The sequence below is a fragment of the Pelodiscus sinensis genome, chromosome 3, assembly GCF_049634645.1.
Source record: "Pelodiscus sinensis isolate JC-2024 chromosome 3, ASM4963464v1, whole genome shotgun sequence".
In the NCBI taxonomy this organism is placed as follows: Eukaryota; Metazoa; Chordata; order Testudines; family Trionychidae; genus Pelodiscus; species Pelodiscus sinensis.
This window is the reverse complement of record NC_134713.1, coordinates 112,912,561-112,939,873: the sequence shown is the minus strand read 5'-3', so window position 1 is coordinate 112,939,873 and position 27,313 is coordinate 112,912,561. Positions and strand designations below refer to the sequence as shown.

At 40.5% G+C, this 27,313-nt stretch overlaps 1 protein-coding gene and 1 long non-coding RNA gene across 3 annotated transcripts in view; one reads left to right on the top strand and one right to left on the bottom strand.

Annotated features, from left to right (window-relative positions):
* RSPH3 (radial spoke head 3) overlaps positions 1–17,278 on the top strand; it is a 25,534-nt gene extending 8,256 nt beyond the window's left edge. Inside the window, exons 4-9 of the mRNA XM_075924550.1 lie at positions 1–146; positions 1,030–1,233; positions 3,063–3,225; positions 6,370–6,456; positions 9,192–9,373; positions 17,113–17,278. Of these exons, the coding sequence (XP_075780665.1) occupies positions 1–146; positions 1,030–1,233; positions 3,063–3,225; positions 6,370–6,456; positions 9,192–9,346 (755 nt within the window). The 3' untranslated portion in view covers positions 9,347–9,373; positions 17,113–17,278. The remainder of the gene's footprint in view (positions 147–1,029; positions 1,234–3,062; positions 3,226–6,369; positions 6,457–9,191; positions 9,374–17,112) is intronic.
* On the bottom strand, positions 10,914–27,313 carry LOC112544476 (uncharacterized). Of its 2 annotated transcripts, none has more exons than XR_003087791.2 (3): positions 27,251–27,313; positions 26,533–26,669; positions 10,914–10,977 (listed from the first exon to the last, which is right to left on the bottom strand). It is a non-coding gene; the product is annotated as an uncharacterized LOC112544476 (long non-coding RNA). The 2 variants fall into 2 exon arrangements; XR_012902739.1 differs by lacking the exon at positions 10,914–10,977 and adding an exon at positions 20,102–22,134.

Genomic DNA, 27,313 nt, shown 5'->3' with positions numbered 1-27,313 from the left:
AGTTGTATCTAGAAGAGCTTGGTGACCGCATAATAGAGGTTGATGTGGAGTGTCAAACAGATGCTTTTTTGGACAGACCACCTACTCCACTCTTCATCCCAGCCAAAACAGGGAGAGATGTGGCCACACAGATAGAAGAAGGAGAGGTATAAATGGAAATTTGGGTCTGCAACCATGAAAGATTTCTTATGTATGAAATAAATCTGTGATAAAAAATGAAGAGTTTAACTCTATCGAGAAACATTTAAAAAATGTAGAGAAACTACTCTTTGAAGAGAAATTTAAAATTCCCTATAATATGTATTCCCTATAATATGTAGAATATGCCTCTCCCCAAATGCTGCTGTTTTACTTCGGGGCAGTAAAAATGAAAATATTCATAAATTTTCTGTATGTCTAAATAAAGAAATTCAGCAAGAGGGGACTAGGGATGTGCAGGTGAGCATGGTTTGGGTCCCGTTTAATCTTCTGTTGCTACTGGAAGCCCTCAGAGTGACTGTGTTTTGGACTGGTGCATTGATTGGGCCCATCAGTCAGACATAGACCTATTGAATGTTGCTATGGATGCCTTCTTAAAGAGAGGAGAGCTTGAAAGGGTCTCAGACAGAGAGATAGGTTGAGTGCTAAGATGGCAGGAACTGCCATTAGAGGAGAGGAGAGAGTGACAGAACTACCAGTATTCATGTTTATTGGTATTTAGTCTGTATCATACACATCACTTCGTGAGGACTGGAGGAATGTTTTTGTTAAATTTGAAATAACCTAAGTTCTCCATTTGATCATGTTCTGCCCATCTCCCAAATATCTTTCTTTCTCTTCTTACTCCATTCTGAGTTCAGAATTTCACACATACCCTGTCACGGTAGTATAACAGTTTCCCAAAACTATCTTTCCAGTCCTGTGTTAGACACTAGAGAGCCCATCAGCTGTTGTAGTTGTAAGCATTTCTGTCATCTTGGTGAGACTTTACATTGTTTGGGATCCAAATATATTCATCAGTGTTTAATTTGCTTTTAATTTCATCCTCAGCTATTTGACTTTGACATTGAAGTAAAGCCAATGCTAGAAGTATTGATTGGGAAAACCATTGAACAAGCTTTGCTAGAAGTCATGGAAGAAGAAGAGCTGGCCAATCTGCGGGCACATCAGTATGCATATGAGGAACTACGCAATGCTGAGCTTGCTGAAGTACAACGCCTTGAGGAGGAGGAGAGGCGACACAGAGAGGAAAAGGTATCACTAGGCTAGAGCAGTCCAGGGATGTCTAGATACTCAGGGTATGTCTACACTACAAGGTTATTTTGAAATAATTTATTTTGGAATAATAACTCCTGAAATAACTATTTCAAAATAGCACACCCACACTACAGGGAGGCCTCAAAATTAGTCCAAGGCACACTCCACTAATGTGGATGTGCTCCCTCAGTTTGGAGCCCTAGGAAGCAATGAGGTGTAAATACTTGGAATGGCCTTGGGGAAGAACTATTTCAAAATAGGAGCAGTGGAGTGCCCACACTATTGCTATTTCAAAATAGCAATTTCAAAATAAGATTATTCCTCATGAAATGAGGGTTTATTATTCCAAAATTAGAAGCCCATTATTTTGAAATAATTTTGAAATAATGCGGTTGCTGTGTGGATACTCACCGTGTGGATGCTCACCTTGTTATTTCAAAATAATGAGAGTTATTTTCAAATAACACTGTAGTGTAGACATGCTCTTAGTGTTTTGATCGTTTATCCTCTGCAAGGTTGTATTCATTTGGCTTAAAAGCAATGGAGGGCAAAGACAAAACCTAAAATAAGTTTGACTAACTTAAAGGGGCAACATCAGGGTAGACAATTATACAAATAGCTGAATTTAATGCCTTGACTGCTGCATGTTTTAATAGTGTCCATATATCCATAGAATGTTGTTGTTTCTGTAAAGTACTGATATTCCATCTGGAATGAAACTTCTTCACAGAAACATGAAAAAGAAAACATCCAACTTCTTAATACATAAAATCCTGAGTGCGCACAAACTTTTCAGGGTCTGTATGAACCAAGCGAGGTATATTAAAGTGCCCAGCCATCACGGTGTTTTTAACTTCTCGGCAATAATCATTTTTAGAAACAAAGGGCAGTACAGTATTTAGAAACTTACACCAAAGACCATCGTAATAGTTTTAAGACCTAATCTTTCAAAAAATGCCTAGATCTCTCTAGCTGCAACCAAAAGAGCCAGAGATCCTCTTGACAGCAATAAAGTGGTGGCCATTATCATGATTGCAGAACTAGCAGCTTTTCCTTCCCCCTTCTCTGTTCTCCCTGAGTGCACCCCCTAAACTGCCAATCACATATCTTTACCATCTCGGGTAGAATTCCACAGTTCTCCCACTCTTAGACAAAGTCCTCAGCTACAGTACCCTGTGGGCTGACAGTGCTTACCCCAGCACATCCAGATGGACTTTCTGCTTGCAGTTCTTCTTTTAAAGAGTGCTGACCAACAGTGAATACAATGACTGTTTTTGTTTAACATACAGCAGCTTTATTGTATTTTTAATATTGTTATTTTATACTGAATAGAACAGAAAATGAGAATGCTGAAAACTTTAGAAATTCTTTGTTCAATAAATCCCATTTTACCTTTTCCCACCCCAAACACAGACATGCTGCTTTATCAACAATAGGGATTCTCACATCATCTGCCAGGTGTATGTTGAAACACCAGAAAAGGGCATGAAGTCAGCAAATGCAAAATCACTGCTTTACAGATATATCAAATATAAAAAAGATAAAGGGAGCCATTTTGTTAAAATGGCTGTAAATAATGTGCTTTGGGGATTCAGTAGTTCTGAATACAGTTCGTCCATTTAAAAAAATATTTCTGTCCACCCGAAAGGTGTGCACACATACAGGAAGACTACATGTGATTAGATGTACTTATCCAAGAAACTACTAACTTCTTCCAATTTATATACTTGTTGCATGTTTTAGTTCATGCTTTACTAATATTCCCTTTTTTGGATTTTGGAAATAATGAGAAGGCTGAAACTATATATTATATTCTTTTTTGACAGGAGCGTCGCAAAAATCAACAGTCAAAATTGCTTCAAAAGCAGAAGGAGACTTCAGAGAAAATTGCAGCAAGGGCATTTGCTCAGCGTTACCTGGCTGATCTCATTCCTTCAGTCTTCAGTAATCTTCGTGAGAGTGGATATTTCTATGATCCTGTGGAAAGAGGTTTGTATTATTTTTTTCTTTATAAGAAGCATGTAATCTAACACATAAAACAATAATAAAATTCACAATTATTTAGTATTTGTTATCTAGATATTTGTTATCATGATTGGGCATATTGGTATTTTTTAAAAGTCAATTTTAAAACTAACATTGCTACTCACGTATATGCAGCTAAAATCATATTTGTAATACCAATAGCTAATAATTATGTTTTATTGAAAAGAGCTAAATTCAATGCATTAAAAGCTTGCAACGTAATTCAAGTGGTAAGTGAAAGTTAATGGGGACATATATAAATATAAGCCTGAGCTGTGGGTGTGATACAGTGGGACACTCAGCAAATTCCGATTTTTTGAGAATCATTTAAAATGCCTGTTAAAGATTGTTGGCTATGGTGCTATAACCATGCTGGTCCAGGGATATGTGAGAGACAGGATAGGCGAGGTCATACTTATTATTGGACCAACTTCTGCGGTTGGACAGTATAAGCTTTAAAGTGGCACACAAGTTTTCTTCAGGTCTGGGGAAGGAAATCAGAATATATGAGCAAAATACAAGTTGGGACAGATTGTGGGCTTGTCTTCTTTACACAATGGATCAACTCTGTAGTGATTGATCCACTTAGGGACAATAAATAGCACCTCCAAGAACTCTGCTGTCAGTTCTGGTACTCCACCAGGTCAAGAAAAGTAGGTGAAGTCGAAAGGAGAGCATTAGCCACTGACTTTATTGCATGGAAGACACCCTGTGGGTAAGTAGGTCTAAGTATGTCGATTTCAGCTATGCTATTTGAGTAGCTGAAGTTGCGTATCTTAGTTGGATGGAGGATGGAACATAGTGGAGACTAGGTCTGTTAAGCATAAATGGTGACACATTGTAGGCCATTACTTGAAATGAAGTTGGCAATTAAGGGTTAGATTGTTCTACATAAAGAAGGAGTTTGAAGTAAGCAGTTAAGGAGAGCAGGCAGAGTGGCGTGTTAGATTATTGTAATGAGCCATAAAAGCAATGCCCTTGTTGAGTCTATGGTTTTTGGTATTTACCCAAGTTATGAATTTCAGTTCCCAGGTTTGCCTTTTGAAGGTGGGAATGCTAGTTTACTTTGAGGACAAGTACTAAAAGATTAAATATGGAATGGCTGCTTTGTGAAAAGTGTTTACCCACAGGTGATAAGGTGTTTTTGTCTTTTATCATGTTTCTGACTGAGTTCATTCTGGAGCATGGTGATAGTCTGGTTTCACCCATGTAGATGTTATTGGGGAACTTAATCTTGTTAAGCATTATCAGAAGAGGGGAGGACTTGTCTGGAACAAAGATCCTGCAGATCAAATGGGCAGAAGCTGAAACGGAATGGCAGGGGCCAAGCAAAGTACAGAGAACAGAAGGCAGAATGGATGACCAGGAGTAAAGAGTAAAAAAAACAGTGAGGGGAACAGAACTGTTAGATTTATTCCTTTAATCACCCTTTCCCTTTAGGCTTCTCATGCTATTTTTAACACATTAATTGCTCACTGTTGGCACTCCAGTCCCTCCCCTGGTCTGCTTCTGAATGATGCTGTGGATAGGCTCTTGCTTTCCCCAACCACTGCTCTTTGCAGGTGGTTAGAGGTGACACTAAACTTAGCTTTTAAGACATGAGGAAACAGTACTGTTGTACCTATGCTTATCCCTTCAAATAATGGAAGACTTAAGATTCCATGGCTATCAATCTGGCAGCTTTCATGAGCATCAAAAACTCCAAAAAAGAGGATGTACAGATTGAATATTCCCTTTCTGGCAGCTTGGATCATGCTAGAAGCTCATTGATTGTGACATGAAAAGATTAGTCCAGTGCCCACTAGTTTCACGCACCTTAGGTGCATGGTATTCAAACACAGTGATTGGAATGCATTTTTTTCTGGTCCCAGATGACAAGTCCAGAGGGTTTAACAATTTGGCGTAATAAATCATGTCAGTTTCATGTTTAACTCAAACAATTGTTCTTCCTGTGGGTCAGTCCAGTCATGCATGTGCTGCACTTATAAATTAGGCTAACCCTTTGATCTGTCTTTCTCAGAAACAAACACTCAGAATCTTATAAAGACTACTTATAAGTAGAGTGTTGCTGGCAAAAAAAGAGTGCTGTCAGGTCTAAAAAGAGTCTAGTTCTATAATTCTTGCTTTTTAATTCACTTATACAGTGAAACCAATGTGCACTTCAAATAAGTAAACTGCTGCAATTGTTGACAACTTGTAAGGTATTCCCAAAGTTTTCAATACAGTTCTGTTTGGACTTTTGCTACAAGCTACCTTGTATGATGTGCAACTTATATTTGCCCGGGAGTGCCACTTTTAAGGACAATTACATGCAAATGTTATTTTGCACTGAAACACTGTGTTGAATATAGTGACATTTCATGGTCCCTGAAAGTACATAAATATCTAAGTTTGTATACAGCATCAGTCACTGGGCACAAGCAGACCCTGTGTTCCTTTGTCCAGCTTATCTTCATCTGTCCCTCTGTAAATGCACCTCATTCCATTTTGTTGCAAGCACATCCTTTCCATTTCTAGCCAAAGAGTTTTGTCATGTCCTCCCAGTATGCTTTTAGTCTGCCTGACAGTCTTTTATGTATATCCTGCAAATAGGGCAAGATATAGGATTGTCTTGGTAAAATAGGATAATATGGAAACACCTTGAACACAGAGAATTAAACAGTTTGGATGGGACAAAGGCCAGGATATAGTCAAATTAAAAGCAGAATTGTTGCTATGCTAAATTGCTAAACCTTGTTGTCAATCAGCTAAATGTAATTTTTCATTTCCAACTTGGGATCTGATTGCGCAAGGGGCTGAGCACTCTCAACAACCACTAAAGTCAGTGGCAACTGAGGAGACTCAGTTCCTTGGAAAACCAGATCTGTCAGGGATGGTGTAGGTGGAGCTTGGTCCTGCCTTGAGGGCGGGGGGCTGGACTCGATGACCTCTCGAGGTCCCTTCCAGTCCTATGATTCTATGATTCTATGGGACAGGTGTCTTTAATGCACCAGGTTTCATTCAACAATGAGGAACAACAATACATTATGTGGAAAATAGACCTTAAGGTCCTATAATGTATCATTAATAAAAATACTTTCGCCTTTTTTCTCTCCTCAAATCTTAAAGATGTTGAGAAAGAATTCCTTCCATGGGTGATGGCAGAAGTGGATAAGACATTGGAGAAGAAGATTCTGGGAAGGACAGTGCTTGACAGTAAGTTACAAACTTAACTTTTTTTCAGCCAAAACTGCAGGATTATTGTGAAATAGAGAAGCAGCTGACATTTTAACAACAGTTGCAATTGTCCAATTGGATATGGTATTTTACTGTTGTTGTTTATTTAATTATTCTTCAGGTTGGACAATTCCCAGACCTGCTTTACACTGCTGTTTTGTAATTATTGTTCCAGTGAAAAGAATATAAATACCATGCATACTTCAGCAGAACATCTCTACTGGCAATACACGGCATATGAGTAATGCCTTTGACAAGGATTCCTGTTATGTTCAGCAGAAGTAGAGTGGTTAAGGAATATTGTTTTCTCTTCTTATTTACATAGTTTATATTTATTTGACAGACAACAAAACTATGTTTTGTATTTAATTTTCCATTAAACAAACAGAATGTTCTTTTGTTCCCTAAACTGAAAAGCATATACATTGTTTAAGGCCACTTGTTTATAACAAAAGGCCTGTAGCCTCACATGTATAAATTATCCCAACCATGTAGCAATGTTGACATCCTAAATGAAAGAATAACAATGGAAGACAAAATCTTGGTCATGATTGGCTGAAAAGTCATGTGGCTAGTAACTTTACATTATTAATTTTAGATGTAATCAATATGGTGATCTGGATCAGTGTTAATCAGATTTTTCATGGAGACATCTGCTTGACTCTTCAGCAGTCATATTACTGTGCTTTCCTCTGAATTAAAGCAGTAGTTAATCAGATAAATGAACCAGTCCCTGATTCGTGATTGGCTCATCAGTGCTAAACAGTATTTTTTTAAATGTCTGTCTTTACAGGCAGCAGTTAAAGCACCAATCTTAAACCATGCAATAATCATACACTTCTAATTAATGCATATCAGTATGTGGGATCCCAGATTAGATTAAAATTATTTTTAACATACATTTAGCCTTTCTGGCATATGTCTCTTTGTAATGTGGTGGACCAGGTCCAGAGGCCCCCTGCGGGAGGTCCTGTGGTACTGCCATACCCTGCTCAGAGAAACCATAAAGAAATCCTCCAAGCAGGCTAGAATGACTGCAGGAGAAGCAGCCAATCAGGGGTCAGAAAGGCCCTATAAAAGGAGCTACCCGAAACTGTAATCAGTGCCCCCTGGAGACCTGAAGCTATGAAGACCAGGTGAATGACTGGCTGAGGGAACAGCAGCACCATGGACAACTCTATGTGGCAAGCTTAGTGAGATCGATGGGCACTATGGGTATGTCTAGACTGCATCCCTCTGTCCGCAGAGGGATGCAGATTAGGCAGGTCGACATTGCAAATGAGTCAGGGATTTAAATATTCCACACCTAATTTGCATAAAAATGGCCGCCACGTTTTGCCAACTCTGCACTTTGTCGGCAAAAAGCGGCAGTGTAGATGGGGATGTCGAGAAAGAAAGCCTTTTTCGACAGATCCCTTATGCCTCCTGCAAGGAGGCTTACAGGATATGTCAAAAAAGGCTTTCTTTCTCAACAGATCCCCCTCTAGACTGCTGCTTTTTGCCGACAAAGTGCAGAGTCAGCAAAAACGCAGTGGCCATTTTTATGCAATTTAGGCGTGGAATATTTAAATCCCTGACTCATTTGCAATATCGACCTGCCTAATCTGCATCCCTCTGCTGACAGAGGGATGCAGTCTAGACATACCTTATGGGATTCTGAGATAAAACCCTGAGATAAGGGTGAAAGACACTGTCTCCAGGAGGGGAAGCCCTGCAAGTACCACTCTCATCCTGAGTGGGAAACAGTCTGAGGGAACAGACTCAGAGGGACACGTAAGAGGGAACCAAGGTGGGCCCCGGTAGATGTGTAGCCTGGAAAGAGTTTTGTGCATGATCACACACAGGGTGTGTGACTTGGAAAGAGGCTGAGTTGCCGAAGAGGCAATTGAAACAGGAAGAGTGCACTGTGTATCTACCAGAGACAATAATAAAAGCTCAAATAAAGTTCTTCACTTCTCATGGGATCTATTTTTTAAATTAATTTTTACTTGAAAATTAATGGATTTACTTCTAAATTTAATGAAAATCTTTGAGTGCCGAATAAATTAAGTGCTGCAATTTTGAGGAAAATACATAGCAGAGAGGGTGAATCCCTGCATTAAGTATAAAACTCAACTCAGTCTTAGCCATTGCGCTATTACTGGCACCTCTATATTTCATTTTCTGTGCTGTTTTACAAATACAAACTCTTTTTATTTAATTTGGGGCTATTTTTTAAGTGTGAGCCCACACTTTGTAGTATTTACTGATCTTTAAGAGAATAAACAGTATTGTTCTGTTGTTGCTTTTTTTTTCAGTGAAAGTAATCTTTAACTATGCTGCTCTTCAGAAATATAATATGTTAGATTCTTCTTGCTTTGGAGGGATCCCTTGCCTTCAATATTTACTATCTTGGGTTATAATGAAAGTGATATTAAGTACAGCTGTCCCTGACTAGAACTGATTCCTGGCATAGCCCAGCAGTTATGGAGGAACATTGGGTAAGGGAGGGGAGGGATATTAAAACAATTTAACAGAACCTTTTAAAGTAATTGCCTTGAGGTAACTACAACTACAATTTGGCTAAACATATATCACAATCTTAGTAAGTGCTTTTCCTCCTTAGATAAAATTTTCTGCATTCACTATTGTATTTCACTATTGTCCTGTGAGTCAATCAATAATATCTGAAATCATCTCCTGCTCTGCCCTATGGTAACTATTTGTCATTTCAGCATTGATTCGTGAGGTGGTTGAAAAGAGGTTAGATGCATTTGATCAGCCAAAAGCACCTAGTCAGCCTGCTGGGCAAACAGAAGCATCTCATCGAGGCTCTGTTCAGGTAGAATCATCACATCAAACAGAAACTCAGGAGCCTGAAACTAATTGAAGACCAAACAAAACATCAAGTAATCAGGTAATGGCCAATAAACAGTTGGTCTAGTCAAAGGAGGATGTGTTGGTGGCTATTTACATATCTCCTACTCTAGTCTTGGTGAAGGATGCCAAACAATAAGATTAGTTGAAGACCAAAATAATTTTAGCAAATATTGACATACTTTAGTTTGACTAAAGAAGAAAGCAGAGAAGTTAATAGTGTCAAACAAGGATGATGTGAGTGCAATTCTGTACTGCATTCAGTTCAGTGTTGGGTTTTCATTTCCATATAACCTACACAAATGCAGGTTCTTTAAATTGAAAAATTAGTGCTGTCTGACACTTCATACAAAGGGCTGTGATGGGAATAAGAAGACTATATTAACTTCACAGTAATAGATAGTTTTTAACAAATATTTCTAATTTGCATGTTTTCATGCTGCAATACAGTATACTATTGTCCTAATATTTTAAATCTCAAAGAAGGAATGTAAATTCCTCAACTCTCAATTCTTCCATATTTATTTCACTTTGACTCAATATAGCTATCATGACAAAGTCATACCTGGGTCTTGCCTCTGTGAGCAACACAAGTTGGTTCAATAAAAGATATTACCTGATACACTGTGGGTATATCTACACTGTAGCATTTTTCTGGAAAAACAGCTTTTTTCCTGAAAAACTATACTTACATCCACACTGCTATTGCGTTCTTTTGGCAGAAAGTCGAAAGGACTGAGGGTTTTTCTGACAGTGGTAAACCTCTTTCTTCGAGGAAGAAGCCTTTTTCTGAAAAAGGTTTTTAGAAAAAGGCGCGTGTGGATGCAGAAGAGGAAGTTTTTTTGAAAGAAGAGGCCTTCAGGAAATAACACAGGTGCCCTGGTGGCCACTCCATCCATACTAACCACAACTTAAATGTGAGATAGTATCCTCTCTGATTGGATGCTATCTTTCGAAAAAGCACATCGCTTTTTCCTTGCGCTTTTGCTGTGTGGATACTCTCTTTCTAAATAAGTTTTTTCGGAAGATCTCTTCCAGAAAAGCTTCTTCCAAAAGAAGCTTGCAGTCTAACATAGCCCCTGTCTCTCTAAAGTCAGACCTGTGAGTCTGGGAGGGTGCAGTTATATCAATCTCAGACTGCTTAAAGCCCTGTTTTCTGTTTGGTGAAAAAGGTTACCTCAGGTTAATTATTGACACTTAAGGTGACTTATCAAAACCTCTTCCAGAGAGAGAGAAAAGACAGGAAGAAAGGAAAGGGAAGCAAGTTATAAAACGTTGTGTAGAATCAGGGGAAAAGGCTTCTAGGTAAAGAGCTGTTTTTCTCTATAAGGGAAATCTTGTGTGTATTTCTGTTTGGGGAGGGGCCAGCATAAGAAAAGGGAGTGCCCCTGTGGAAGATAGGAAATGTATTTTTTGTTTTTGTTTTTTCTATTTAAAAAAAACCCTCAGGGCCTAGTCTGCATATATTGCGAATAAACCAATGTGAATAACTGTACTTCCAGAGTAGGACTGATTTACTCCCAGCCCTCCCAACAACCAGAGCCTTGGTATGATGAAAGAAATGTTGTCACTGTTTCTCACCTGGTATGTTTTGTAGGGATATGTCATACACCCCTTAATATCAGGACATCTTAAAAGAGTCTTCTATGGAAACAAAGAGCAAATATTAAAATGCTAACATGCAAAATATTAATTTTCATTTGGTTTTGATAAGTATACAGGGCTAAAATTATAGGAATTAACTATTTATGTAGAAAGCAATGTAATTATTTAGTGATTCTTCAAAAGAGAGGACTAAAGTATTTTTCAGCCAGTGGTAAAATTAGAAGAAAGAGTAAATTACATTTGTGTTTTGTCTTTTGTGTTTGTTACAAACAAAGGTTATGAAACTATAAATGCTATCATATAATTTAATTAGGTATAAGCAGTTTAATTTATAGCGCATATCTTTTTAAAAGCTTAAATACATTTGCTGAAAGTTACTCTATTTTACCATTAGGTGTCAGTAGTACCATGGAAACTAAAATAAATGTTATCTCTCGTTAAATATTTTTCTCTTATACATGCAATCCTATCATCTGTTTTCAGTTTCTATGAATGGCTGAGGCTACATGCATATTAAATTGGTAGTTGTAGTTTGCAGCCTAATTCGGGGTAAAATCCTTCATAGCATTGATCCCGATTGTCATGTATTTTGAGTTGTGTGTGAGTTTTGCTAGAATCTCCCCAGACTTCGCTAACATTGGTTTATGAACTAGACTCATATTACTTAGAGAATCATTGTCAGATTTGTTAGTGTATCCCCTACAGGAGGCGATATCTTTTAAGTATCTTTTCTATTACAAAATCCTAATGCTGAAATCTTGATCAAAATTGCTGCATTCCAAATCTAACAAATTGAATATGACTGCAGTGGAAGTGCAAGAGTTACACTTATTATAGGATAGTGATAGAAATGTAGCCGTGTTAGTCTGGGGTAGCTGAAGCAAAATGCAGGACAATGTAGCACTTTAAGGACTAACAAGATGGTTTATTAGATGATGAGCTTTCGTGGGCCAGACCCACTTCCACTATTTGATCTGAGGAAGTGGGTCTGGCCCACGAAAGCTCATCATCTAATAAACCATCTTGTTAGTCTTTAAAGTGCTACATTGTCCTGCATTTTACTTATTATAGGGTGCTTCTGGCACAGTAAGAACAATTCTTGCCCTTACATTTCTGGTGCATAAGGATCATGGCAATCTAGCATGAACAATGGTACTAGATTCCACATGAACAGTATAGATTTGGTGGGCAGAATTCTGGGCAGAGAGCATGCTGCATCTTGGAAAATGATGCAGTAGTGACTATTTCTGTGTACGTTTCCTGAGTTCTCGGAGTCTTTATCTACCTGAGAAAGCTTCTACCAATGAAAAGCCTTGTTTCATTCTTCGTATCCACACAGAACTGGCAGAGACTTAAAGCCACAGTCTTTTATCTTGGGATTTCTTTTTATTTATACGGTGACTGGACTAGAAGACCTCTTTGGTTCCCTTCCAGTCCTACAGTTCTATGATTCTGTGCTTTCCTATTGATTAATTCAGTGTTAAACGTACCAGGTACTGATGGCAAAAAGCACCTGCACTGCTGCCCAGTGTAACCTGGTACATATTGACATTCCAAGTAGAACATTGCTTCTTAAAAGAACACCTTTGCGTTCCACTGCATCAAAGCAGTTTAATGATTAACTGTGCTGATGAAAATAGACCCACCTTGTCAAAACTCTCACCTCTTGTTCCTCCTCTCTGTGATATTTGTGCTAAAATAGTCAGTATGCTAGGCCAAATCTTAAAGTGGAATTTTAAAAATTCAACACTATTGGAAAAATCAATATTGCACATTGTATATTCCAAATGATAATTTCTCAGAGTGTTTCATAGTGTGAAGTACCATTTAATGCAGATACTGCCTCATTGACCACTTGCTCTTCAATCTTTAATTGCACGCTACCTTCCCTTCCCTTTGGAATCATAATATTCTTGTAGCAATTAGATAATTGCTTCATATGCATAAGTCAGACTGAAAAGTGTTTGTTATAGTTTAGCTATCTTTTAATTAAATTTAGAAGTTGAAAATAAGGTGCAGCCAACCAGTCAATTCTCTAGGACTCTCAAACTACAGTTTGAGCTACTGCACATTTGATTGCATGCTACTTAACTGACTGCTCAGTAGATGGGAAAAACACATATGTATGTGTTGAATATTTGAGTTGAAAGCCAGGACAGCAGAATCTTGAGTAGTTTTAAAAGATTGTCTATACAAGTTGAACCTTTCAAGTCTGGCACCCTGGGGTCCTAACCGGTGCCATACCAGAGCATTTGCCAAACCACAGGAGATCAATATTGTCTAGCAGCATTACCCACAATTCCACTACTTACTGTGCTCTTAGAAGACATTTAGGGGTAAATTAGAGCTAAATAATAGCGCAGAACAGTGAGAGACAGAACTGGTGACTGTAAACTTTATGGGACGACAGGAAACTTGGTCACACTCATGATAAGCAGATACCTGGCTCACTAAAATCATGCTGGGCTATCGATGTTGCCAGATCAGAGAGTGCCAGACTAGAGAGGTACAACCTGTTCTTCAGTAAAAACCCCTTGGCTGTGTCTACATTGGCAAGATTTTGCGCAAAAGCAGTCACTTTTGTGCAAAAACTTGCTGCCTGTCTACACTGGCCGTGAGTTTTTGCGCAAGAACACTGACATTCTAATGTAAGAAATCAGTGCTTCTTGCACAAATTCCTGATGCTCCCGCTCAGGAATAAACCCTCTTGCGCAAGAGGCCAGTGTAGACAGGCGGCCAAGACATTTTGTGCAAAAGCAGCCTAAACGGAAAAAAGCCCTAGTGGCCGCTTGGATGCTCTGTACCTGCAGGCAGCTCCGGACTTCCTGGTAACCCGAGCCCCCTTAAAGGCAGATGCAGCCTGCAGAGGCCACGAGGCAGAAGCCTTTTTTGCTGCCTCTGCCCAGAGCTCTGCCACGCGGCTCTGCTGCCGTCCCCAACAGCCACCAGCCCAGGATGGCTGCTCTGGGGGGGAACAGCCACCCGCACCCCCAGCACAGGAGGCCCCAAGGGGCCGAAAATGAAGGGCCCCATCCTGGTCCGCAGGGGAGCTGGAGGCCCTTCTGGACCTGTGGAAGGAGGAGGAGGCCCTCCATGACACCCGCTCCCATCGCTGCAACGCGGAGATCTTTGACCGCATGGCCCAGGCGCTCTCGCACCAGGGACATCCAGCCCAGACCCTCGAGCAGGTCCAGGCTAAGGTGAAAGAGCTGCTCCTGGGCTATGTCCAGGCCAGCGAGGGCCAGAGGGCAGGAGCCAACAGGTGCCCCCACTACCAGCAGCTCCACCGGATCCTGGGCCAGGCAGCACCCCATGGACCGTCCGTCCCTGTGGACACCTGCAGGCGCCCCCCCCGTCACCAGGACCAACAAGGCGGGGGAGGAAGATGAGCCAGCCAGGGGGTCGGAGGATGAGGGCAGCACTGCAGCCCTCCAGGCGGAGGCCCCCTCCGGTAGCCCCGATGTCTCCTGTGCATCCTCGGAGGCCAGGGAAGGATCCACCAGTGAGTGTTGCACTTTGCACTCACAAGGGCGGGTGGGAGTCAAGCGCCCGGAGGGGGAAGGAGGAGAGAGAGAATGCGTCACTCAGGCCACGTGAGCTGCACGCTGTGTAGTATTAGCAGTATGCAGCACGTGCAACCATGTGCAGCCTGGTGACCAAGCGGCACGTGGCCGCGGCATGCAGCTCCAGGGCATGCGTGGGACTGTGCTGCTCACACACATTCAGTGGGACCAGAGGGGAAGGGTGGATGCCGGCCAGAACCAGCCAGGGCCCCAGGGGCTCAGGCCAGAGCCCACACCTCCGCAAGGGTGCAGCACACAGAACGGCACATTGTTCCATGCCTGGCTGTGAGGCACAGCCAGCTGCTCCTGGGAAAACCGCAGCATCACAGCCCTGTGAGTGTGGCCCCCACTGAGCCCCTTGCCTGCTCCCGGTGCCTTGGCTGGCCCCCCAAGGGAAGTCTCCACTGCGGCCACACATGTCCCTGGGCTACCGTGTGTGAGGGCTAGCTGGAGGGGGAGGGCGGAAGCGCTCAGGCCGGCCCTACGGCCACCTGAGTTTTGCTGCAAGGATGGTACACTCCCCAGTCACTCTCCTGGTTCTGTCCAGGAGACATCCCACATGATGGGGATCTGAGAACCCAGACCACATCTGCCATATGTGCTCCCAGGCACTGTGTGGGGATTCATCTTGCTCCCTGTCACATACCATTGATTAGCCCAAAGCCTCACAGCCTCCACCGGCAGAGAGTTCCACAGGTTAACACAACACACAGGGAGAAAAATGGTTCTCCTTGGCCTCTGATGATAGGACAAGAAGCAATGGGCTTAAATTGCAGCAAGGGAGGTTTAGGTTGGACATTAGGAGAAACTTCCTAAGTGTCAGGGTGGTTAAACACTGGAATACATTGCCTAGGCAGGTTGGAGAATCTCCATCTCTGGAGATCTTTAAGAGCAGTTAGATGAACATCTATTAGGAATGATCCAGATGGTGCTTGGTCCTGCCAGGATGGCAGGAGACTGGGCTTGATAACCTCTCAAGATCCCTTCCAGTTCTAGTGTTCTATGATTATGATTATTTATTATCTGTAGTATTGTAGCACCTAAGACAAGAAGATATGACTAAATAGGCGATTGTACATGTCAAATCTGTTTTTGCTAGGCATAGTATGTCTGCCATAGTAAAATCTGACAGTGGACCATATCTTACTGAACATGGGTTTAAGCATTTTACCATAGTTTATTTGTGTTTAGACATGTAACCACTGGTCCCCATCCCCAATCTAAGAAGTTGGTGCAAAGTGGTCTTAAAATAATGAAGCAGCAACTAAAAAAGGTTGCAGAGTCAGACTCTCCTTTATGTTTAGCCCTGTTAAATTGCAGGGTGGCACCAATACAATATAGGTTTATCATGTGCAGAAATTTTGTTTATCAGAAAACTGAGAATTTGAATACCTGTAAGAGTAGAAGCCGATGTCAGAGGAACTGGAGTTTTGCAGAAGTATGAAGAGACAGATAAAGCTAACAAAAATAATACAGCCTGATATGGGGGCCTGGGAACTGCCACGGCTTCCTGAAAATGATGTCGTGTTCATCTAGGGTGGAGATCAGTGGTCTCACATGAAATTGCTCCACAATCATAATGATTATCACACTAAACACATACTGAGGAGTAAGAAACACCTTTTCCAGTTTCCAGAAGGAAGGGAAATACAAAGCAGTGAGTTGAGTTATTACGAAAGACTGAGATAGCCAAACCCCAGAACGTCAAATTACTATCTTTTGGCAATAGTAGTGCTGATATTTCAAGGGAGGTTTCCACAAGTCCAGGAAACAGTGCAAGACACCTCAGAAATTAATTGAACATTGTTAATAAGTTTTCTTAGCAGGTAGGTTATGAATTATGGAATTGTGTGTTGTATCATGTTATGTAAGTGTTGTCATTAAGTTTGGCTGAGAAAGGAAGGTGTAACATTGAGAACTGTATCTTTTAGTATCATAGCTTCACAGACAGGAGGTCTGAGGAGCAATGAGGCAGTGGAACTGATCACTAAATTGAATATTTCAGAATAAGTGGCGTTATTCCACAATAACAAAGAGGACGTCTACACTACAAGCCTTTATTTCAAAATAATGTTGAGCTGGAGAACTTCTTACTCTGACTCATGATAACCCTAATTTCACGAGGAGTAAGGGAAGTCAAAGGAAGAGTATTCTTCTTTCAACTTCTTGTTGTGTAGACAGGGCCAAAAGCCGAATTAAAGAAGAAGTCGAAAGAAGAATACGCTTCCTTTGACTTCTCTTACTCCTCATGAAATGAGGGTTACCATGAATAACAGCTACACAGTTGACGTAACTGAAGTTGCGTAGCTTGATTCAACTGTAGCCCTGCTGTGTAGATGTGCCCAAAGTGATTTCTGAACAACACACGCAATTGCCATCAGTGGGAACAGGATATTTCCTCTGGGTTCTGTTTCTGGTTTTGATACTACCTTCCTCTGTGACCCTGAATAATTCTCTCTGTGCTTCTGTGTTTCTCTGTTTCCTAGCTTCATAGGGATATTGGGGTTGGTTCATTAAAATGTGTAATTATTTTTAAATCCTTTGGTGGAACATTATACATCAGTGAAAATCGCAATTTATTATTAACTCTGGGTTTTTTTTATCTTTATAGGGGTCTTACTGTACCTAAGAAGATTGCTCTTGATCATTTGTGAAAAGAAGATTCAATTTATTTGGGAAATTGTCCCAAGAAGGCAGCAATAAACTGAAGATTTTTATTTTTGCAAAGTTTTAACAGGCTTTATGCTTTATATCCTATAAAATATACTTAAAGACTGGTTGCATGATTATAAATATAAATAGTGTTTAGTATTAATCCTTTTCACACTTGGATTACTGTACAGAGAGTTAATGAATTCACTATATCCATTGCAGTAATATGGGGATATTGTCTTTATAAGTATCATATTTCTTAAGAAATCCAAAGCAAATATCCATTGCAGATGTATTACATCTTATTCTTAAAGTCCATTCTGCATTTTCCCTGTTACTTAACAAATGCTGAAGTGCGTACATGCATGCACAGCTGAAGAAACTAAAGCAAGTTCACTCAACTCTATAAAGATGTATTGCCAACTTCAGTTTAAGCAAATGGCATTTTTTAAAAAAGAAATGTGACTAAGTGTGCTTGTTTATGGTGCTGCAAAACTAACACAATTATCAGTAAAGTCAGCTTTGGGTGTTTCTCTGCCCAACAGTGCTTGGCTTTTTACCCTGTAATGAGGGTGGAAATTATTTTGGAAAGTTACAAGAAAATTACAATCCATCCTTGTTTCCAAGGTCAATTGATGGTACAGTGACATTTCTGCTTAATTTGTATTTGTGAATACAGTATATTTATACTTTTCAGATTGAATTGGTGAAAAAATACATTATGATGCTGCAAAAATTCTCCCATGATAAAACTTCTACAGTTCAATATAACGATGTACCATTCTCTTTGATCCTAAAGTCTGGAATAATAAGTGTTCTGTTATTGACTGCTAATAATTTGTGCAGATTCCATCCTATTTCAATACAGTACTGGTTTAATGAATCCTATGAAAATTCACATAATGGAAAACACCTGTATATGCTATATTTGAACTAAAAAAAAAATAGCATCCATTTCTGATTCTCTTCTTGTGAGTAGCTATAGTGTGGAAGAGTGACATAATTTGTTAGGGCAGCCAGCCAGCCTTCCCTGTTTGAATGAGAATGTTCTAAGTTAACCCTTTCTGGGAAGTAATACTGATCTTTATATAAAATCTAGCTTTCCACAAACACATTTCAATAAAATATCATCGACCTTTAATACAAAAAGTGCATTATTATAGGTGAAATAAATTAATCTGAATGTTTAATTGAATAGGATTTTAACACTATTTTCCTGGATGTAGTGAACACACACTTTCTGAACTTCACTATATATAGTGTCCAACTGTTCCCATGCTAAGATCCTGTTTTCAGTTGCTTATATCTTTGCCAGACTTGAACTGTTCAGGCTGAAATTCTACATGTCATGTCTGCTTCGGGCTCCATTTTTTAAAAACTTTCAGCCAAAGCAATTCAGCTACTTCTGAGAATGAGACTATTGAAATACATATGGTTTTGCCCATATTAAAAATACTGACAACTTATTTTGTTTTAGAAATCTAGCATCCCCAGACTTTGAAGCAAGGGCTTGAAATTTAGAAGAGGGTGATTTTTCTGTCAAGGAGTTGTCTTTTGCTGTTTCTGTGAAAGTGCTCAAGTTATAAGCTTATGAAAAACAGCAGTTTGCACAGGCTCAGAAAATTCCAAAGATTTGGTCATCACTGAGTGTGATACAATCCAGATCTGAGCTGAACTGTCCCTTCAGTTGCCACCTTAAGTTGCTGTGGGCCAGGCTAGATTCAGGTACTGAAATTGAGAACACAGATTCTCTCTCTACTGTGTTCTCCATGCTGGGCCTAAACAACATAGTAGAAGAAGCTACCTGATTTAAACACTGAGAACAAAAGAGCCAGACCTGGGGTTGTCAGGGGACAAAACTAGGACAAGGAGTCCTGAAGAGGAGAAAAAGATGATAGTTATATCATATGATGATATCACTTTTTAAATTCCATTTACATTTCAGGAGGATGTTAAATAGTAGCTAGTAGAGTCAGACATTTTTAAATCAGGAAGTCCATATAACTCGCATTCAAGAGTTTTAAAAAAGCTGGCTGAGGAGCTCTCTAGACCATTAGGCTACGTCTACACTGGCCCCTTTTCCGGAAGGGGCATGTAAATTTCACCTATCGTAGTAGGGAAATCCGCGGGGGATTTAAATATCCCCCGCGGCATTTAAATAAAAATGTCCGCCGCTTTTTTCCGGCTTTTAAAAAAGAGCCTCCGGAAAAGGGCGCTTTTTCCGGAGGATCGGGGCCAGTGTAGACGCTCTTTTCCGGCTTTTTTAAAAGCCAGAAAAAAGCGGCGGACATTTTTATTTAAATGCCGCGGGGGATATTTAAATCCCCCACGGATTTCCCTACTACGATAGGTGAAATTTACATGCCCCTTCCAGAAAAGGGGCCAGTGTAGACGTAGCCTTAATGTTGATTTTCAATAGGTCTCGGAATACTGTGAAAGTTCCAGAAGATTGAAAGAAAGCTAATGCTGTGTAATTATTTAAAAGCATTAAATGGAATCACCTGGATAATTATAGTCCTATCAAATAATGAAGTGGCTGATGCTGGACTTGACTAATAAAGAATTAAGGGACGGATGTATAATTAATGCAAGTAGTGTGGGTTAATAGTAAATAGATTCTATCAAATAAACTTTAAAGTTAAATTGTATTGTGAAAGATGAGATTAAAAGTTTGGCTATAAAGAGAATAGTGTTGATATTATACACGTAGACTTCTATAAGGTGTTTGACATCTTGGTTATAAAAACTAGAATGATATAAAATTAACATGGCATACATTCAATGGATTAAAATAATAGGTCTAAAATCATAATAGTAAATGGGGAAACATCATTGAGTGTATTTCTAGTGGGGTTTCACAGGAATCAGTTCTTGGTCTCATGCTATTGAACACTCTTATTAGTGACTGAGAAGAAAACATTAAATTATCTCTGATAAAGTTTGCAGGCAGTATAAAATTGGGGAATGGTAAATAATGAAGAGGACAGGTCACTGAGTCAGAATGATCTGCACCCAAAAAATCCATTTTAATATGATTATATGTAAATTTGTACACATCTAAAACAAAGAATGTAGGCCACGCTTCCAGGATGGGGGCCTCTAGCCAAGAAGCAGTAGTTCTCAAGATTTGGGAGTCATGAGGGATAATCAGCTGAACATGAGCTGCTAGTGTCACAATGTGGCCAGAAGAACCAAGCCAATCCTGGGATGCATAAACAGGAGTATCTTTAGTAGGAATAGAGGTTATTTTACCTCTATATTTGGCACTGGACCAACCACTGGTAGACTGTGTCCAGTTCTGCCCGTAATTCAAGAAGGGTATTGATAAGTTGGAGAGGCCTCAGAGCAGAGCTATGAGAGTGATTAAAGAATTGGGGGGGGGGAGCCTATAGTAATGGGCTCAAGTTCTCTCTGTTTAGTTTAAAGGGGTTAAGCTAAATAGATAGGCCCAAGGAGTTCGTTCTATCACTATGGGCTTTTTTCCTAATTCTTTTATCATTCTCATAGCTCTGCTCAAGCTTCTCCAGTGTATTGTTAAGAGATGACTTGATTACAGTCTATAAGTAGCTACATGGGGAACAAATATTCAATAATAGTCTCTTCACTCAAGAAGAGACACGTATTATATCATCCAACAGCTAGAAGTTGAAGCTAAGTAAATTCAGACTAGAAATAAGGCAAAAAATTTTATTAGTGAGGGGAATTAACCACTGGCCCAATTTAACATATAATCACAATGGTCCTTTCCACCAACTGAACAGGACAGTGCCCCAAAAGCAGTTGACTTTGGACCTGACAGAATGAGGGGGTTCAGTCTCAGAAGTAAGGGTGGTGTCAGTATACATTTTTGTGAAACGCTACAAGGGAAACACTATGGATCTTAATATGATATTAACATGAGAACAGTGCATTCCTAAAGCAACTTGTGGTGTATGAGCACTTCTAGCTCTTTGACGAGGCATTTAAAAGGACAAAGTCACATATAGCAGCACAAACATGGAGCATGTTCTTAAATCAGTATCTAGGAAATGCAGTAAGATGAACATTGGGTAACCCAAGCTAAAGCAGAAACCAGGAGTTCTCTTCTTGCCCACTATAAACCTTAGCTCAGCTGAGGAGAAATGAGCTGAACACAATAGATATGTCTGTAGATAAATTTGTATGTTTAAGAAATTGCACATGAACATATGAAAATATTTCTTCTGTACAGCTGCCAAAGTCACTATTTGCATGATTATCTGCAATGCAAATAAAAGTTTCATAAAATAATTTTGCCTCAATGGCAGGACTGACTTGCAGAACTAACTCCTACAAATATTTTACCAATTACATTTTAGTCTGTATTAACGTCTACTTTCTGGATTATAGCTTCTATAAATCTGTCATTATCTTTTCTAAAGAAATGCTAATTGAATGACAATTGAAGGGAAGATGCTAATTACTTGATTTTTTTTCCAAATTAAAAACAAATTGCCCTTGACTTAGGGCATCATAAACAACAGAGGTTATTCCATCTGAGACAAGAAATGTCAATCAGTATTAAATTTTAATTGGGCTATACAATGTGCTTCCTAGCAAAATTATGTTTTCACCTCTGCTCTGGGAGTAAGTTTAGTTTTGGGGGGCTGCTTTGCTGAATTAGGCTTTTTTAATACTTTTGAAAACACCAATATTATACATGACAACTCTCAAGACTTTATGGGGAAGGATTTAAGGGGTATTCAGAGGAACTGTGGAAACCTCTGTAAAATATAATTAACTAAGGAAAAGTGCTGTACCAAAACCAGTAGCTGTTACCAAATGTCCTCAGTGCAGGTCCATTTCCCGAAGACTAATATTGGGACTTTCCTTCCTTATAAATCTTTGGGTCTGGAAAGTATCAACAACTTGTACAGTGGAATCAGCACCAGAATATTTGTGCATCGTAAGTGTCTCCTTTGGTAGCAAAGTTGGATCAGGAAATGACTCTCTTGAAGAACATCTGTTGCACAAAGGAAACCAAACTGTATCTGACTGTTAATCTACCACACACTAAATAGCACACATTGCACTGAGCAGCTGGTACCACTAATTAGGTCACTCTGGTCCTAAATCTGCATAAGGAATCTATCGGAAAAGGCTTTCTTTAGCGATAGACCAGCCTCTAGACTGCCGCTTTTCTTTAACAAAGCTCCATGCCGGAAAAAAGCGGAGGCCATTTTTATGCTAATGAAGCACGGAATATTTAAATCCCTACTTCATTAGCAATTTTGCCCAGCCTAATCTGCATCCCTCTGCCGGCAGAGGGGTGCACTCTAGACATACCCTTAATTAAATTATATGAATTAATTAGCTTGAAAAAAGGATTATTTTGGACTGGGAATATGGCATACCATGTGCACTAAACTGCAGAAACAGGCTAGGATATCAAAAAGAGGCTCTTCATTAACCCACAGCAAAATCAACAGCAATATTCACAACAACCCAAGTAGAAGGCGGTGGTAACTGGCAGTCTCCTATCATCCTATGCTATTGTAGGAGAGAGAGCACAAGGAGACACAGTACAAAGAAAGGACTATGACTATTCCTTTAAAAATATGGAGAGCAAAACACAGGAATTTATAACCAGTTAGAGAGTAATCATTTATTTGTACTTAAATACTGACTTAAAACATTGCATCCGATAACTGAATGGATAAGGGGACATAAATACATGTGACAGGAAAGCCAAATCATTGCCAACATATATACAGGGGCACACATAAATGATTATGTTCTTTTTGCTTGCTTCAGACTTTCTTTTGTTTTTTTGGTGTGTCCTGGAATATTCCTGAAACATGCAAGTGCTACCCATTCAAGAATAAAAGAAACATTTAAAAGACTCCCAATCTTTTCAGGGGACTTTTGCATTTAGAAAGGGTTTGCTTTTTCTATGTGAAGTAAATAAACAATTGGATAACTATACAATTTATAAATTTAAAAAACAACAAATGATCTGGTAGGACTTTATAGACTAACCAAACATGTAGATGTAGGGTTGCCAGGTGTCCAGTTTTGATCCAGACAGTCTGGTATTTGAGCTTTCTGTCCAGGAAACAAATTGAGAAAATACCGGACATATAGATGTCAGGTATTTTCTAATTAAATAAGTTTTATGATTATCATTCACGAGTATCAGTACGTAGTTGCGTACTGCCTGGCTGGTAGACACGCTCACACAGCGTGAGCGTATCTACCAGCCAGCCAGTACGCAACTACATAGTGGGGGGCGGGGCGGGATGGATTCCCGGAGGGCAAGATGGAATTCCCGGGGCCGGACTCACCCATCTGCGCAGGACCGTGCGCAGGACGGGCAACACCCCAAGATCTGTGTGTGACCGGGCCAGATCCGCTTCCTGCCGGCTGGTTCCCCCACTCTCAATCTCCCCTGGCCAGCCCTGCTCCCCACCAGCCAGTTCCCCCTCCGCCCCCAGATCTCCTCCTGCAGCTGGTTCCCCCCACTCATCTGAGATCAACTGTGTCCAGAATTTTTGTTGAAACCAGATGTAGATGGTATCATGAGTTTTCGTGAGCACAGCACACTTCTTCAGATGACCAGTGGGCTGTGCCCACGAAAGCTCACGATACCATCTACATGTTTGTTTTGTTAGTCTATAAAGTGCTACCAGACCATTTGTTGGTTTTTAAGTTTATTCTGTACAGACTAACTCGGCTACCCCCTGAAGCTTCTTTACAATTTATGTTATTTTGGATAATTCCAAGGGGCTGTAGAATGCAGAAGTGTAGAATGTAATTACTGATGTATTTTTAAGGCAACTTTATTTCATTTACAGGTGACCCCCGCATTTACGACCTAATTGGTTTCTGTAGAATCATCGTAAGTCAGGGTGTCATAAGTTGAACCCTTATTTCCAGCAGAGGCAATGTTATAAATGGGGATTCTTGGCCCGCTTTGCCTTCTGGGAGTTGTAGTCCACAGCACATTGAGCTTGAGATGCCACACTGGGCTGGAGCAGGGCAGCCATAGATGCAGGGGGTTGTAAGTCGGGTGGTCATAAGTTGGGAGTCGCTTGTATTGTAAATATTAAATTTGTTATACAAAATCAAAATCACAGCCATTGAAAGCTGCAGTTCCAAACTTATTTTATATGGCAGTGTTTCTCTTGAAGTGGTTTCACCTGCTAACTGATGGCTCCAGTGTGTTTACTTACCGGCGCTGCAGCCATGGAGCCTCAAGGCTCCCATTGGCTCCAGTTTGCCATTTGCAGTTAAGGGCCAGGCTACCACTGTTCACTACAAACAGTGAACCAGAGCCAATGGGAGCCATGAGACTCCATGGTTGCAGTGCTGGTAAGTAAACACACTGGAGTGGCCAGTTAGCAGGTTTCTCAGACCACTTTGAGAAACACTGATATATGGGACAGCAGCATGAGCTTTCTGCCCATGGTCTTTTGGGAAATGTAGTTTATTATTTATTTTTTTTAATAGATATATATATATATATCTCATAGAGCTGGAAGACATCTTGAGAAGTCATCTAGTTCAGTCCCCTGCCCTCACAGCAAGACCAAGTACTATCCCTGATCGATTTATCCCAGATCCCTAAATGGCCCCCTCAAGGATTAAACTCATAACCCTTGGTTTAGCAGGTCAATGCTCAAACCACTGAGCTATCCCTCTGTTCTGGTTACTGGTTCTGAAACAGGGAGGCTACGTCTAGTTTGGCATGATTTTCCAGAAATGCTTTCAACAGAAAAGTTTTCTGTTAAAAGCATTTGCAGAAAAGAGCGTCTAGATTGGCACGGACGCTTTTCCGCAAAAGCACTTTTTGCGGAAAAGCGTCCGTGCCAATCTAGACGCGCTTTTGCACAAAAAAGCCCCAATCACCATTTTCACGATGGGGGCTTTTCTGCGCAAAACAAATCTGAGCTGTCTACACTGGCCCTTTTGCGCAAAAGCTTTTGCGCAAAAGGACTTTTGCCCAAACAGGAGCAGCATAGTTTTTCCGCAGAAAGCACTGATTTTTTACATGAGATCGTCAGTGTTCTTGAGGAAATTCAAGTGGCCAGTGTAGACAGCTGGCAAGTTTTTCTGCAAAAGCAGCTGCTTTTGCGGAAAAACTTGCCAATCTAGGCACAGCTGGAGTGCTGCCTCATACCTTAGATTAAAGCGCTTTCCATCATGCAGAGGGTTAACAGTCTGGTTCACTGTCTCTCCGCACTCCCCACCCCAACCGTTGTGGTGCAAGTTGCACCTCTTTAGTCCAGCACCGTTGGGACCTGACTGGTGCCAAACTAGAGAAATTGCCAATACACAGGAGATTAGTATTGTTTGTCTAGCAGTATTACCAACACTTCCACTGCTTAGTAGGCTCTTAGAAGACATTTAGGACATTTAGGGGTAAATTAGAGCTAAATAACAGCACAGAACAGCGAGAGCCAGGACTGGTGGCTGTAAAAAGCTTTATGGGACCATAGGAAATTTGGCATCAGTCATGTTAAGTGACTAAAATCATGCCAAACCACAAAGGTTGCCACACTAGAGAGTGTTGGACTAAAGAGGTTTTACCTGTAGTGCCTAGAAGTTCCAATTATGGCCTGGGACCAGGGGCGGATATAGGGCAGGGCGAATGGAGCAGCCGCCCCGGGCCCCGTGCTTCAAAAAGCCCCGTGCATGCGCATGGCGTCACTGCGCATGCCCGTGGCAAAGAGGGGCCCCGCAAAATTATGCTGCCCGGGGCCTCGCAAAACGGTCATCTGCCCCTGCCTGGGACCTGACTATGTTAGGTGTACATACAAACACGGAACAGAGACAGTCTATGCCCCAAAGAGCTTACAGTCTAAATATAAGACAAGAGACAATAGGTGGTTACAGATTAATACAGCAGAGCACAAGGAAACTATGAAACAAATGTGCAGTTATCACATGACCATCTGCCTGCAAGTACTGTTGACAATGAATGGCTAAGAATGTGAATGAAAATTCTGATCTAAATTATTGTAGACATAAAGCAATCACTTACATTCTCTAAATAAATAGAAACAGCAAAAATATAGCCTAAAATTTATAACTAAAGGAAACACCTTAAAATGTTTTGTGCAGTGTATAAAATCATTTGATCACAGTATATGATCTTTTACATGATTATTTCTGAAACAAGAAACAAAGTGCATTCTTTCCTACTTCATAAGGAATGACCAGACATCCTAGAGGAAGTATGTGATCTGATACTATGTCAGTGGGGCTATCTTCATGCAATTTAATTGGATAGGTGAAGACTAAACAGAGAGGAGAACTTTCAGATCCATTTGGGATGAGAGATTATGGGTATCTCCACCCATTAAAAGGGCTGATTTAAATAGCCACTTAGATAACCAATTAGTACAAATAGTCAATTTACCGAATCTTTAGGACTGGAAGATAAAGCAATAAAATCCCACTTCTGCAACGAACTCTGCCAAGGAACAGAGGTGCTCCCACTCCTGGAAGGATGGGGGCTTTGTCATTAATCCAAACGAAACCATTTTTGATTGCTATCTAAATTCAAATTAATGGGAGAGGAGAAGACGAAAATAAGATGTATTGTTTCACTACATTTCAATCGCTATTAACAGCCAATCTAATATGTATATGGATTTACGTTATGCAAGATAAAACATTGCCAGGCACACACTTTTGCTGAAAGATCGGGTGCCGGCTTCCCTTAAAAAGATTTAAAAAAAATAAAGCTCTTTAAGAGAAGGCAAAAACTAAAATTCGCTGAAATGAGCCATCCTGCCTATGGGAAAAAATGATTCAGGACATAAACCAAAACGCAGCCAGTTTCTGCACATCTGGAAACTTCACTCCCCACCGTGCTACCTCCAGGAGGGGCTACCCCCAGCAACAGCCGTGAATGGAGAGAAGGGCTGTGGCTATAATTAGCCGCTGGTGATTGTCTCTGGGTTACTCACCCAAGTAACACAATGTTATGGGCATAGTTACAGTATCACACCGGGACATCCGGCCTGGGGCTATGGCTTATTTTAAAGGCTGCGTTCCAATTGCATGAAGAGCAAGCCCGGGGGAGCTTGAGCAAGGCGCTTTAACCCCCCACCAGGTAGGGGTGAGCCACCTACCCCAGCCCCTGACGCACATCGCCGCCAGCTCACTGCCGGCGCCTGGCAAAGCGCTGCTATTTA